We start from the raw sequence: 15,034 nt of genomic DNA, 5'->3' as shown, positions 1-15,034 counted from the left end.
ACCCTGTCTATGGTGGTTCCGAATAATAACCAGTCCTCTTCCTAGCTTTGAAGACTGGGAATTGACAGTTCCAAGTAACCCCTTCCTACGTCTCCAATTTCACTACTAGTATGAAAACTGGCTAGGAGGGCATGAAACCAAAGACTGATGGCAATAACTTGGTTTTTCGCAGTATACATTTAGAAGTTCATTGTAGAAGAACTCAAAGGTAATCATAACTAGTTGTAACAGATCTTAACATTACAAGCTGCAGAAAACTGTATTCTGAAACAGGTCATTATGAACTTGGTCAACATCACTGGCTGGAAACCGGCATCAACTTGCTGCCGGCATCAACTTCCCTCCGCCCTGTGCGTTCCCACAGAGAGGGTCTCCTCAGGGTGCCACCGGTCAGAGAATGTCGTCTGGTGGCCCCCAGAGGGAGGTCCTTCTCTGTGGGCGCCCCGGATTTATGGAATCGGTTGCCGGTTGAGCTCCGGATGGCGCCCGACCTTCGCTCCTTCCGACGCGATCTGAAGACTCATTTATTCGAACAAGCCGGCCTGGCCTGATGGGGGATGGGTTGGGATTTTACTGTTGTTTTTAATATATCTATTTATTGTTTTAGCTGGGAATTATGTTTAATTCTTTTTAACTTTTGTATCCTTGTATTTTTATATGTTTGCCCTGTTCACCGACCTGAGTCCCTCGGGAGAAGGGCGGTATATAAATAAAATTATTATTATTATTATTATTATTATTATTATTATTATTATTATTATTATTATTATTATTATTATTATTGTTGTTGTTGTTGTTGTTGTTGTTGTTGTTGTTGTTGTTGTTGTTGTTATTATTATTATTATTATTATTATTATTATTACGAAGCCACATGCTCTAAAGTCATTCTCTTGTGAGACTCTTATTTCAGATGCTCCTGTTGACAGAATGTGGTAAGTTCTGATCCAAGACACAATCTTTTCAGTCATGGCACCTTAGAGCAAAACAGCTACTGTAAAACGTTGCTTCATTTTACAAGATAAGCATAAAGTCATTTTAACAAGTTTTCACCAAGCCAAATCTTTAGACCTTTATTCTTCTACTGCTTTTCTACTATTTTTCCTGTTTCTATGGTGTTTTGTTGCTATTCAGATACAAAGCAACCTTGAATACATCAGAAATGTAGAATAATATGTTCATACATACATAAAAACTCCTTTTTACAACCCTATAATCCCCTTAACACACACACACACACACACACACACACACAGACAGGGGTCACGAAGTCAGACATGACTTAGTGACTGAATACATACATGTATGTATATATGAATACATACATGTATGTATATATATATATGTATGTGTATAGATAGATAGATAGATAGATAGATAGATAGATAGATAGATAGATAGATAGATAGATAGATGGATGGATGTAGGTCTTGGCGTATTCAGGTCTTTTCCCGTGTAAGATTGACAGTGTCTTGGCGACGTTTCGACGAGACCCACTCGTCAACTTCAGGCTGGTGTTTGAAGATGACGAGTGGGACCTCGTCGAAACGTCGCCAAGACATTCTCAATCTTACACAGGAAAAGACCCGAATACGCCAACACCTACATACCTGTACCCGTGAAAATCTACGAAAACAAATATAAATAACACATAAATTTTATATATATACACACACACACACACACACACACACATAGATATATGACATATATAGCATAACATATATATATATATATATAAACATATACATATATATATAACATAAATAACATATATATAACATATAAATAACATATATATATATAAATAACATAACATATATATATATATATATATATATATATATATATATATATATATATATACATAAAACATATATAAATAACACACATATATAAATAACATATATATATAAATAACATATATATATAAATAACATATATATATACATATATATATATATATATATATATATATATATATATATATATATATATATATATATACATATATACATATACACATACACATATACGTGTGTGTGTTGTGTGTGTGTGTAGATCTTTGGTCATTCGGGTTTTTCCCCACATAGAATTGGAGGTATCAGGGCAACGTTTCAACGAAATCGCATCCGGCATCCTCAGGCTGGTGACTTCAGCTTCGTTCTTCTGGGAGAAGTGTGTGATAGTGGCTGTTTTTTCTTCTTTTTTAAACTGCCAGAGGGGGTGTGTTCTGTGGGTGGAGGTGTGCTCTCATTGGGTGGGGGCTTAGCTGTGTTCTCATTGGGTGGGAGTGTGTTTTGAATGGAGGCTGTGTTCTGATTGGGTGGGGATGTGTTTTGAGTGGATGGGCTGGTCTCAGCTGTCAGCCTTAGACCTGAACTGGTGAGTTGTGCTGCTTTTGTTCGGCTCTGTGTTTGTGGTGGTGCCGTGTTTTTATAGTGGGTGTCAGTTTGCTTATTGTGTGGTTTGGAGGGGTTTAAAGTGGCTAATGTTGCAGCTGTAGTTAGGTTTCTGTTTTGTGGTTGTGTGTTGTTATCGTTGTGGGTTCGGATTTGCTTTTTGAATGGTTGTGTGGTGGTGATGTCATGTGATGTTATCATGAGGTTGGGTCTGGTATCATTCTTGGTGGTTGGGACTCGTCTGTCAATCAAGGCAAGTTTCCAAATGGCTGGTAGGCGAGAGGTATCATCTCGTTTGTTCATGCTGTGGTGGCGTTTTTCTATCTCGATGGCTTCTCTTGATTATTCTGTTGTTAAAATGTTCAATTTTGGCAATAGTTCTGGTTTTTTTAAAATCAATTTCATGTCCAGTGGCTTTAAAGTGTTGGAGCAGGGATGAAGTTTGTTCTCCCTTTCTGAGTGAGTTCCTGTGCTCTTCAATGCGTGCACTTATTCTTCTGTTGGTCTGTCCGATGTATGTGGTGGGGCAGGTGGTGCATGGGATTTCATATACTCCTTGGTTTTCTAACCCAATTATGTCTTTGGGGTTTCTTAGGATGGTGGATATTTTTCTGTCTGTGCAGAATGCTGTTTTGATGTTGTGTTTTTGGAGGATCTTGCTGATTCTGTCTGTGATCCCTTTTAAGTATGGGAGGAGGGCTTTGACATTTTCTTGTTCTCTGTCTTGGATTTTTGTGGGTGTCTCTCTTCGGATTAAGTTGGTAATCATGTTTCTTTGGAATCCGTTGGCTGTTAGTACGTTAGTGAGAGTGTGTAGTTCAGTTTTTAGGTGTTGTTCGTCAGCTAGGTGTTTTGTTCTGGAGATGAGTGTCTTGGCTACAGAGTTGAACTGTGCTGGGTGGTGGTGTGAGAGTGCGTTCAGGTAGCGGTTTGTGTGTGTTTTTTTATGGTAGATACCAAACCACACAATAAGCAAACTGACACCACTATAAAAACATGGCACCACCACAAACACGGAGCTGAACAAAAGCAGCACAACTCACCAGTTCAGGTCTAAGGCTGACAGCTGAGACCAGCCCATCCACTCAAAACACATCCCCACCCAATCAGAACACAGACCCCCATTCAAAATACACTCCCACCCAATCAGAACACAGCTAAGCCCCCACCCAATGAGAGCACACCTCCACCCCATCAGAACACAGCCAAGCCTCCACCCACAGAACACACCCCCTCTGGCAGTTTAAAAAAGAAGAAAAAACAGCCACTATCACACACTTCTCCCAGAAGAACGAAGCTGAAGTCACCAGCCTGAGGATGACGGATGAGATTTCACTGAAACGTTGCCCTGATACCTCCAATTCTATGTGGGGAAAAACCTGAATGACCAAAGATCTACATACAAACACCCGTTAAAACCTATATATATATATATGAAATTTAATAAAACAAAGCAAATATCTGTCATTGTGTGCATAAAAAGTGATGTGACACAGTTTCCCCTGAAGGTTTCACGATTCACTGCACTTACTGCCATATACGGTTTGCAGCCAGCATCCATTGTCTTAGCCACAGAATCAACGAGGTACCCACTAATTCCAAAGTCACACATTTTCACCTGTCCTTGTGTATTAATCAGTACATTGGAAGGCTTGACATCTGCAAAATAAATTACAATGGAAAATCATTGCTTGCAAGCACTCCCTTTTTTCCCTAGTTGCAGATTATGGTGAAAAAGGAAGCAGGCTAACATGGGTTGTCACCAGCAGAGGGCACCCACAGCAATACACCGTTTATTTGTTGGCTTAAAAGTAAAAGGATCTACACACAAAATGCAGGCGTGCGCGCACGCACGGGCACACACACATACACTCACACACACAAATGTATTTTTCCATAGACTGTAGTCTGGCATTTATTCTAGCCAATAATTCTATTAATTTACACTGAGGAAACAGCTAATGGAGTTCAAACAGAAAGGCAAATGCTTTTAGCTGTATGTTAATTAGGATGAAAAACCAAAAAATTGACACTAAGAAGACGTACTTTCTTTCAAAGTTTCTTCTCTCCATGGAGCAAAATGAAACCTAGTTAATTGTTGATACTTACTTATTTGACTGGTCAATTTATACCTTGCCTTGCATTCAAGAGCTCAAGATGGCATACATAACACACACATCTATGGAGATTCTCAAGTCATCCAGGTCATAGTTATCCCAAAGATGCTTTTCATGAGGCAACTGGACTTTCTTGTTTTTCTTTGAAGATGTTTTGCTTCTCATCCAAGAAGCTTCTTCAGCTCTGATGGTGGGGAATGGAAGGATTTATATTCCTTGCAGACAAACTGCTCATTTGCATTCTTTTAGTGAGTCATTAAAGCTACCTGGAGGTTTATCTATGTCTTCAGGGTCACCTGAGTAGTGCAAATGGGTGTGGAGCCTTCTTGGAACTGTTGAAAGGACTATGTTGTAGACTGGAGATCGATGATGTCAGACCCTTCCCCCTCTGTTGAGAGAGGGTGTTCAATTTTGACAAAGATGGTCAAAATTAGAAACCGCAGTTGGGGCCAGCAGTTCATTTACTAAGTGCAGTGTCACTAAACGTATCACATGATGACTTACAACTTCACTTCCCCTTTGATTATTAAGTGCCAGTCATTAAGCAAAAAATCACCTGACTGCAATGTACGATTTTATTTCCAGCTCCTTCATTAACTCTGCTTGTCACAAGCCAGTTGTGAACCCTGCAAATGACAATGATATGATTGCAGAATGCTGCAAGAAGTCATTAATGGGCCTGGAGACTCCAATCGGAGCCAATCAAGTGGCTTGTTTGATTCTGCAGTCAATGAGGTGAGGGTCGGGAGAGTTAAATTGTAAATTTTTGTGAACTTTTAATGTTGTATGCCACCTGGAGTCACCACATGTGAGTTGGGAGGCTATGTAAATTTCTTTAACATATAAATAAAATGCAAGGATTGGTTACAGTGCTATTTTACAGGCTGCAGTACTATTATACTGTAACTTCAAGCTGAACAAGGCAACTGGTCAGTCAGGACTACCTATATAATCATGATTAGAATGCAGTATTATGCATGGTTAGAATGCAGCATTGCAGGATAATTCAGCTCACTTCCAGGAGTTCGATCCTGACCGGCTCCAGGTTGACTTAGTCTTCCAACCTTCCGAGGTGGATAAAATGAGGACCCAGATTTTGTTTTTTGTTTGGGGGGGGCACAGCGGCAATATGCAAATTCTGTAAATCGCTTAGAGAGGACTGTAAAGCACTATGGGCCAGGATAGAAGACTAGGTGCTACTGCTATATAAGCATCATGAACATGCTTGAGGCCTCCTTCTCTACAACACTGGTTTGCTTAACATAAGCACTAATTTGAGATCACGGCAGTCACAAAGCTTAGTCTACCCATTTTGGATTCACCATCTATTACAGCATTCAGACAGAACGGCAGGTGCGAGTAAGTGTATATTTCCTGTAGTTTAAAGCAATATAAGAAAAACATCCACCAACACCTTCTTGTGCAAACAGACAAACGGGACCTCTGATTAGCACTAAGGCACGGGAGCATTTATTTCACACAGCTTTGAGGTGAAAGCTGGCTCTTGACTTGATAACTATCCACTCATCAAGGTACCACAATGAAAAATCTCTCCGTCCTGGATGTCTATGAAGTGCAGTGAGGCAGGATTTCCAGTCACAGTCCAGAGGACCGCATGTGACATTTCAGTTGTGTTACTGATTACTCGAGGCATATGAACCAGTTTGGAAGAAACGCGGGCTGACTGTCGTTGCTCTCTATGGCCCAATCCCTGCTGCTCAGGAAAGTCCCCCTGAACCCTTACAGTGAGTCTCTCCGAGAGAAAAGCACTACAGACAAGCAAGAAGGCCCTGAATACCTGGTTCTGCCAGTGGGACGGGGGAACCCACAGCGGGATGGAGCCCATTAAGTGGCTGGTATGAGTGTGTGTTGTTGCCGGCATGGAGGGGGGTTATTATGTTATTATTTTTATCTTTTATTGTTTTTATTTCTTTCATATTATGTTTTTAATCTCCTGTAAGCCACCTTGACTCGCTGTGAGCGAGTAGGAGGCAATATAAATTAGAAAGAAAGAAAGAAAGAAAGAAAGAAAGAAAGAAAGAAAGAAAGAAAGAAAGAAAGAAAGGAAGGAAGGAAGGAAGGAAGGAAGGAAGGAAGGAAGGAAGGAAGGAAGGAAGGAAGGAAGGAAGGAAGGAAGGAAGGAAGGAAGGAAGGAAGGAAGGAAGGAAGGAAAGAAAGAAAGAAAACCCGTTATTCCAAACGATGTAATACAATGTAGTCACCTTAAAATAACAGCATGACATTCCACTGCCTGTCCAAAACCCTTAGGTTAAAAAAAATCTGGGAAAACAGGAAGCTACTATTATGCAAAAGCACTACTGCCCAGTGCCCTAGGGCTGGAGTGACATCCCCACAGGGAAGGGGGATGAATTAAAATGTTCGGCTGGGGTTTTTCTTTATCGTTTTATTTGAACCCACGGCAGTTACATGAAATATTTTGCTTCTTTAAAACAAATAATCATGGCATTGTTAAGCTGAATGTCGATGACATGATCCAAGAAGCACTGGAAGGCAAAGAAAAAAAAAGGGGGGGGGAGAGAGAGAAATAGCAGTGGGTCCGGGATCAAGTAACACAGATCTTTGATCAAAAAAGTCCTGCCACCTATTTCACAGCTGAGAAATACGTGAGAATGGCACCACGCTGGTGCTTACTTACCTCGGTGAATTACAGACAGTTTACTATGTAGGTGCTCTAATGCTTTTACAATCTGAAACACACAACAGAGAGACAGAGAGACTGAACTGTAGCTGCTGAAGCAGAAATAGTTATTTCAGGGCACAAGTTCACCCCCCACCCACCCCCATTTCAACACTTAACTTCAGGTAGAGACAGTCTGGGGTTGGGCATCTTGATAATTAACCAGCAGAAGATTGCTGAGCCTGCAGTCTTAGTACCAACATAATAAAAAATGATTCATGCCAAAAACCTTTAGCAGCGTGGCCAAGCGAAAGATATAATGAGCCCCTTTTTTCCAAGGGTCAGATTCTATCCCTCCTTTCCCCGTTGATGGGGGGAAATTTTTGATTGGAATTCCAGCCCTCTCCCAATGGATCAAATATTTTTACAGCAAGGATCTAGCCTGATTATTTTCCCCCTGCAGAACAGAAAGAGTTGGGGGATGAAGAGTGTGTTGGTTACTAAGCATGGTAAGTTAAAAAAAATCCCCCTATCTCATGAGCAAGATTGCAATAAAATAATGTACAGGTAGTCCTCAACTTACAAGAGTTTGCTTAGTAACCATTCGAAGTTACAACGGCGCTGAAAAAAGTGACGTATGACTGTTTTTCACACTTATGGCCACTGCAGCTTCTCCATGGTCACGTGATCAAAATTCAGACTCACATTTATGATGGGTGCAGGGTCCCCAGGTCACGTGATCCTCTTCTGTGACCTTCTGACAAGCAAAGTCAATGGGGAAACCAGATTCACTTAACAACCGTGTTACACATATAACAACTGCAGTGATTCACCTAACAAATGTGGCAAGAAAAGTTGTAAAATGGGGTGCAACTGTGGTCATAAGTTGAGGACTACCTCTACAAACACACAAAAAGAAATGTCAAAAGGTTAAACAGATTTTTGTCTCTAAGTTGGTCCTGACCTTTTCCTTTAATGAGAATGGTTTCTTCCCTACCACCATTATCAAAAATACTGCCCACCACTTCCATCAATATGTTCCAGGAAACCTTTAAGGGACAGTAACTATATAACAATTTGGTACACCTGCTTTTACTGCAGACCATTTCCAAGTTATTTTTTTAACTGAGGCAGTTTGTCTGCAAACTGACTCAAAGCAGATCAGGCTGCACCCAGAACCTTTCTCCTACCTCAAGAGTTTGAGAAGCTGCATACTGCAGATTGCAGATAGACTAGTAAAATCAAATAATGACATTTCTCTCCATGGTCCTTAAAGGTAAGAGGAAAGAAAAAGAGGAGGTTTAGCTCTGTGATTGACAGCTCTGGCTTCCAACCTAGAGCTTTTTTTTTTTTTTTCACTTTCATCCCCAGTGCTTTTGGAAAAGGTGTAAGAATCTTAACTGGAGTCAGCTAAGCAAAACATGAATACAATTCTTTTTTTTTTTTAGGCTTTTAATTTTTGGTTTGGGGTTTAATTTTTACTTTTACAAAACAAATAGGAATGCCTTCATAGTTCACAAAACTCTGCCCCAAAATATACAAATTACAAATAATCCTTTTTAAAAAATGTCTCAGAATATCAAGGTATTTAACGCAGAAAACCTTAACACCTGGCAGGCAATTTTCTGTACAAAGATTCTGCCTTGGATTTGAACCAAATTGGTTCATGCCTGAAGCGGGCAAAGTAAGGCCAAATTAAATTTTATCTTCAATATCTAATCTACTAATTAAAAGAAACAATCTGATCCCCATTTAGTAACAACAGCAACTGGGACTGCCAGAACTGCTGTTGCTAAGCAGTGTGGCCACATTGTTTTCGTTTTGTTTTTTCTGACTTACAACCACACTGATGTTAAATCATTTTTTGGAAGAGAATTACATTTTTTTTAAAAAAAAAAGTAGAGCACTTACAGAGACAGCTATTTTTCCTAGAATATCCTCAGGAATCGTTAAGCCTCTGTCAATGACTTGCTTGTAGAATTTGTCCAGCGAGGTATCCATCAATTCCATACAAATCCACACATCGCCCTAGACAAATGGGAATTGGTGAAGGGAGAACACATAAGTGATCATGAGCTTTGACCAGTTTCTATCACCAAAATGTATCTTTACCAAAACACATATGCACTGCCTCCAAAGCTTTCTTGTCAACTAATATTAGATTTTTAATAAGGCCTCCTACCACACACGACAGACTTTAGAGCAGGGGGTTCCCAACCAGGAGTGCGAGACAATATTCCAGGGGGTGCAAAAACTTGGGTTTTCAAAATTATAGTGTATATGCATAATTCGTTGCCGTTATTTCGAACTTTTGTAAGGGTGCGAGAATATATCAGAAGTGTTCTAGGGGTGTGGGGTATAGAAAAGGTTGGGAACCACTGCTTTAGAGTGACCTGTGGGTGCTTGAATGTGTTAAAGGTTCCTTTCCTGTTGTGTGGAATGTGAATTGTTTAGACTGACCGATTGAAAAAAATGAGCAATAGAAATGTGGAGAAAAGGCACCAGAAATTAGACAACAGTACAAAGAGAAAATACATCATTTATAAACTGCTTCTCAGACAGAAACTCTGTTTGATCAATAACATTCAACTAGAGAGAGGTCTACCTTTCAAACCACTGTTTAACTTGATTTTTTCTGAAAAGGATGAAAGACACAGAAAGAACGTTCTGGTGGCCATTTTTGTTGTTAAGGTTTTGCTATTTTAAAAGTCTAGCATCATAGTCTGATACACTAAGACAGCCATGCTTAACGCAGTCCAACGAATATCAGAGATGCCAACAACGTAACTTTTGTTTAGTGAGATGATTTGGGATTACACATCCTTCAAATACCTCTTCTGCTGTTTTTCACTGTTGGATGAAAACACATACTATTCCACTGAGCTTTTCATCTTCTAGGTCAAATGAAATTTTTGTTGTTCAGAACTTTCTGTCCATGAACTGGGGTTGTTGTTGTTGTTTTTGTATATACTGAAGATATTTTGTATCAACTGAATTGTCTCCTGAGGTCGCACTGTAACAACTGGTTGTGCCCAATTTGGAAATGATTTAAAGAAGAGCTTTGGACTTTATGTGACCACGGCAAGCTCTCTGCCAGTTATTAAAGCAGTCCATCTTTTTTCACAAGAAGGTACAAGCCCCCTTCTGAATAATCTTTAGCAATTGCAGACTGAAGTATTTTGGTTGTTCTAATCCAGGGGTGTCAAACTCAATTTCATTGAGGGCCGCATCAGCACTGCGGTTGCCCTCAGGGGGTCGGGTGGGTGTGGCCAGGGTGGGCATGGCCTACTGGGTGGGCGTGGCCAGCTCTACATCGTTCGCATCAAGGGTGCCTATGGGGGCCTGGCCAGGAGTGGGACAGATCTGAGGGTCTCTGGCAAAAGGTGGGTCTCTTGGCCAGGGCCAAGGCAGTGGGGGCCGTTCCCTCACTGTTTCCAGGATGGCTTCATGGGCCACATGAAACCACTTCGTGGGCCGGATCCAGCCCCCGGGCCTTGTGTTTGACATGTCTGTTCTAATCCAAGACATATTAAATAATAAGATGGGACAGAATTTGAGTAACTGAAATCCATGCATTATTTGGTTTCAATCCAATCAGTTGCCAAATGAAGAACAAACCAGGAACAGCCCAATAGGTTGCCCACTCCCAGGTTAAATGATCATCCAGGTATTTAGTATAATTTTTTGAGTCCTAGGTAAAAATGTGAGGAGGTCATAAGTCCTACCTCCCGAAACAGCGCACCGTAGAACGTGACAGTGAAATGACAGTCTACTGTTCTCATAGAAATGTCCAAGTCCATCAATAGCCTCTTCTGTTCCTGGCTATTCACTGTTGCTCGGATCCGCTGGAAAACAGAGCCAGTTTAAATGTTCGCTCTTCCTATTCTTAAACATGGATACTTTATCAGACAACCACCTGGCAGTCACAAAAGCTAGAAAAATCAGAATGATGACATTCCCTCAAAGAGATCTTACCAGATGCAAACCTTCTCTTCCTGATTTTACTGGATGGGCGGAATCAACCAAAGAGATAGTTTCAGACACGTCCAGGCCATCAGCCATGTAGGGGCTTAAACACGGTAACTAACTTTTGAATCTCACTGCAAAACTAACTGGCAGCCAATGCTGTTTTCACAGCAGTCGCATTACATTGGTAGACCTAGGAGTTTGGCTTATTTTATCAAGCAAATTTAACCAGCTATTTTTTTTAATGGCTCATCTCTTTTAGTGCAGGACAAAGAGAAACAAATACCTGCTGGCCCACCCATCAGAAGCAGGATGCCTTCAAATTAGGTTAGTTTAAAGATGGCAGCCACAAAAGTTCAAGCCAGCCAACATTGTGCCTTGGGAGTCTTTTAATCTCTGAGTCCCAGCATCCTTTGACAAAACTCAGTGCTTTTATGGCTTTAAACAAGAAGGCTGCAGTGCTCGGCACACTTACCCATGGAGGTGGGGAGTACCTTCTTTGAAATCCAGTTTAACTTACTAGAGTGCATAAACATAAGCTTAGGCTACAAGTGCCCCATAACAGATACTGCAATATGAAGCTCTTTTTTTTTGAAAGTCTCTTTGTGCCTTTGTGAAATGGAGATAATAACACTTACCTACCTCACAGGCATAATTTATGTCTCGGAGCACTGTGAGATCCTCAGATGTGAGGATGATCATTATTACCTAAGTGCTTTTCTGCCTTCCCCCCCCCCCACACACACACACCCATTTATTTTTTGCTTCTTGGATCATCTTATCATTAATAAGGCACCAATGGCAGAGCACTGGGTGAAGAGGAACCACAGAAAGAGCACCAGATTTAGAAGTGCATTTTCTTCACCTGCCCCAATCCAACACAGCTCTTTGTATGCATGGCAGTTTTGATGCACTATGCCAGGATTCTCCCATTAGTCTTCATGGGAAAGATAGATAGGTGTGTGTGTGTGTGTGTGTGTGTGTGTGTGTGTGTAGATTAGCTACTGAATTCTTGCTATCTGCCTTAATTGAGTAGGCTTTCATAACTTCTCCAATCTCTATGGTCACCCGGGACAAGCAAGTCTTTGTTGACCACTGTGTCTTCCATAGCCAATGAGGTTATCCCAACAAGTTAAACCATGATTTGACTCTATAGCTGGATATTACCAAAATATTAAGGGATTACACTATGGTTCAGCAGTAACTCAGATTAAATAATATATTTGTATTAGCCTAGTAATCAAAATAGCTGCACCTAATGCAACTGATAGGCAGTTTGGCACTCCATAGAAAATTTATAATCCATGTTACTGTAATTGCTTTAAAAACAAGTTCTAGTCTGTTCCCCAAAGGCATACCTTACCATTCTCACAGCTTTTAGAAAGGAAATGAGTCACAATCAATTGTATTTTGTATGTTAATCAGTTTCAGTAAAATCTGCCATTATTATATATGCAGGAAATGCCTGTAATTCAGTGGAAAAGTGACAGATCTTTTTTTCTCCTTGTTTTAAATTTTCATATTTAAAATATTGCTTATCTTTATTCAGATGACAATCAATCCCAAAATGGTAATTTCAATCATCCTTTGACAACTTTATTAACAAAGGAAACAGTTACATAAAGTCATATATTTTATGAGCTTTTATGCTAGTACTTGATATAAACATAATCATGATTATTGCATGGAGTGAAATTATCTAATCATATGATCCGTATGGGACTACCATGAATTCATGTTAAAGCAAAAAAAAATGATCTTCAATGACTGTAATGATATTCAATGGGTATAATATCCATAGTAAATTCTGAGTTATTGAATGTGAGACTATAATATATGAAATATATGGACCACATTGCTTCGCAATAAAAATTCCAGTCCCAATTACCGTTGTTAAGCAAGGACTGCCTGTACATACACTCACACACATATAAAATTCCCTCACATTTTGATAAAGAATTGGCATGGAGAGATTCAACTCATTCTAAACAGGAAAGTAAATATCACAGAACTCTTGAGTCAAGCTTAGGGAAAAAAAACTTTTTCCAATATATGCAGGCAAATGCTTAGAAAAAAGCCAAACACAATAATAGTTATATGTTATATGTCAATTGGTTAGCTAAAGTTAGTTATAATTACCGTATTTTCCGGCGTATAAGACGACTTTTTAACCCATGAAAATCACCTCAAAAGTTGGGGGGTCGTCTTATACGCCCAGTCGTCTTATATGCCGGAAAATCAGTGGGTGGCGTCTGGCGGGAGCCGGCAGGGCAGTCCTGTGCACGCGCGCACTCCCCGGCTGCTCCTTAGCAGCTGGGGAGTGCGCGCGTGTGCAGGACTTCCCTGCCGGCTCCCGTCCGACGCTCTTCCCTCTTGAGGCAGCAGCTGCCTCAAGAGGGAAGAGCGTCGGACGGGAGCCGGCAGGGAAGTCCTGCGTGCGCGCGCGTGTGTGCAGGACTTCCCTGCCGGCTCACTCTTCCCTCTTGAGGCAGCAGCTGCCTCAAGAGGGAAGAGCGTCGGACGGGAGCCGGCAGGGAAGTCCTGCTCCCGTCCAACGCTGCGCTTCCGCCGGGCGGTGCTGGCCGAGACGAGCCAGCAGGCAGCCGCCGTGAGCGCGGCGCTGAGGGGCAGCGGCAGGACGGCCCAGCGCCTGCAGGACGGCCAGCAGCCCCACGCGCAGCAGCAGCCGCTGGCTCAGCAACAGGTCCGAGCGCAGGAGCCGCACCGCCAGGCTGCCCAGGAAAAGCAGCCACACCGAGAGGCTGCACGCCCAGTCCAGCTCCATGAGGGGCAGGGCGGGAAGCCGGCCGGGAAGAGGGACTGGGAGCCCGGGCCGAGCGCGCCTCGGCCGACGGTGAGAGGGAAGCGGCACATGAAAAAGAGGCTGCGGGCGGAGCTGCCCCGCCCTGCGCCGAATGGGAGAAGTTCAAGGCCTGGGGGGGGGAAGCAGGAGGGGCGCCGGTCGTGGCGGCTGCCGCCCGGGAAACGCTGCACCTCGGGGGCCGGCAGAAGCGCGGGAGCAGCGGGAGGGCCGGCGGGGCCAGTCGGGCCTTCGCCTCCTCTGCGACGGACAGGGAGGGCAGGGCATGTAAGTATTTTCCGGCGTATAAGACAAAAAAACTTGAAAAACTTCTTAAAAGTAGGGGGTCGTCTTATACGCCGGGTCGTCTTATACGCCGGAAAATACGGTATATGTCAATTGGTAAGGAGAAGAATCATTTCTCAAGCTCAATCCCATATGACACTCGATCACAGAAGGGAGAAAGAATATAAGTGAACATTTGATTTTTAAATATAGAAATAGGACTTATGGAACATAATGTAGACACTGGATCAAATTTTATAAATGTCTGCACGTGCGTGAATACAGACAACTTACAACTCGCCAATGTACAAATAAGCCGGACTCTATTTATTTGGGGCTTTCAAAACTGAATGAAATTTGATCCATTACACTTGTTCCTTGCAGTTCACAATATGGCCTGATCTCATCCACTTTGCTGTTTCAAAATCCTGAAGAACAGCTGGGGTGAATTTGGATGGTTAATGCACACCAAGAGAGAATCGTACTCTACCTTCACTGCCATTATTTGCCCACTGGGCATATGTCGCATCATCTCTACCACCCCATATGCACCACGTCCTAATTCTGATATTGGCTCCAGGTCATCAGCTTTCACTTCAAAGTTCTATGAAGAAATAAAGTCAAGAAAACAAAACAGAAGTTAAAAGGCAGATCTCCATTCCAATTCATCCAAAGTAGGCAAGCTATTTAACTCTATATTTTCTTGGACACTGTTTTCCTAAAGGGAAAGAATTAAACACTTGTTTTTTCACACAATCAATAATTTTGCTTTTGCCTGCCTAATCTTTTGCACAAGGTTTTTTTCCCCTTTCACTAGATTAGAGAAGTG

General features: G+C 41.7%; 1 protein-coding gene across 1 annotated transcript in view; it reads right to left on the bottom strand.

Annotated features, from left to right (window-relative positions):
- The window catches only part of MAP2K6 (mitogen-activated protein kinase kinase 6), a 110,777-nt gene that overhangs the window by 26,504 nt on the left and 69,239 nt on the right, over positions 1–15,034 (bottom strand). The window contains exons 4-8 of the mRNA XM_081316694.1: positions 14,696–14,809; positions 10,880–10,999; positions 9,066–9,182; positions 7,173–7,224; positions 3,931–4,058 (exon numbers count right to left, since the gene is read on the bottom strand). Coding sequence (XP_081172820.1) covers positions 3,931–4,058; positions 7,173–7,224; positions 9,066–9,182; positions 10,880–10,999; positions 14,696–14,809 — 531 coding nt within the window. The remainder of the gene's footprint in view (positions 1–3,930; positions 4,059–7,172; positions 7,225–9,065; positions 9,183–10,879; positions 11,000–14,695; positions 14,810–15,034) is intronic.

The sequence above is a fragment of the Vipera berus genome, assembly GCF_964194415.1.
Source record: "Vipera berus genome assembly, chromosome: 2".
Taxonomy (NCBI): domain Eukaryota; kingdom Metazoa; phylum Chordata; class Lepidosauria; order Squamata; family Viperidae; genus Vipera; species Vipera berus.
The sequence above is the reverse complement of the archived record's forward strand: the minus strand, read 5'-3'. Positions and strand labels throughout refer to the sequence as shown.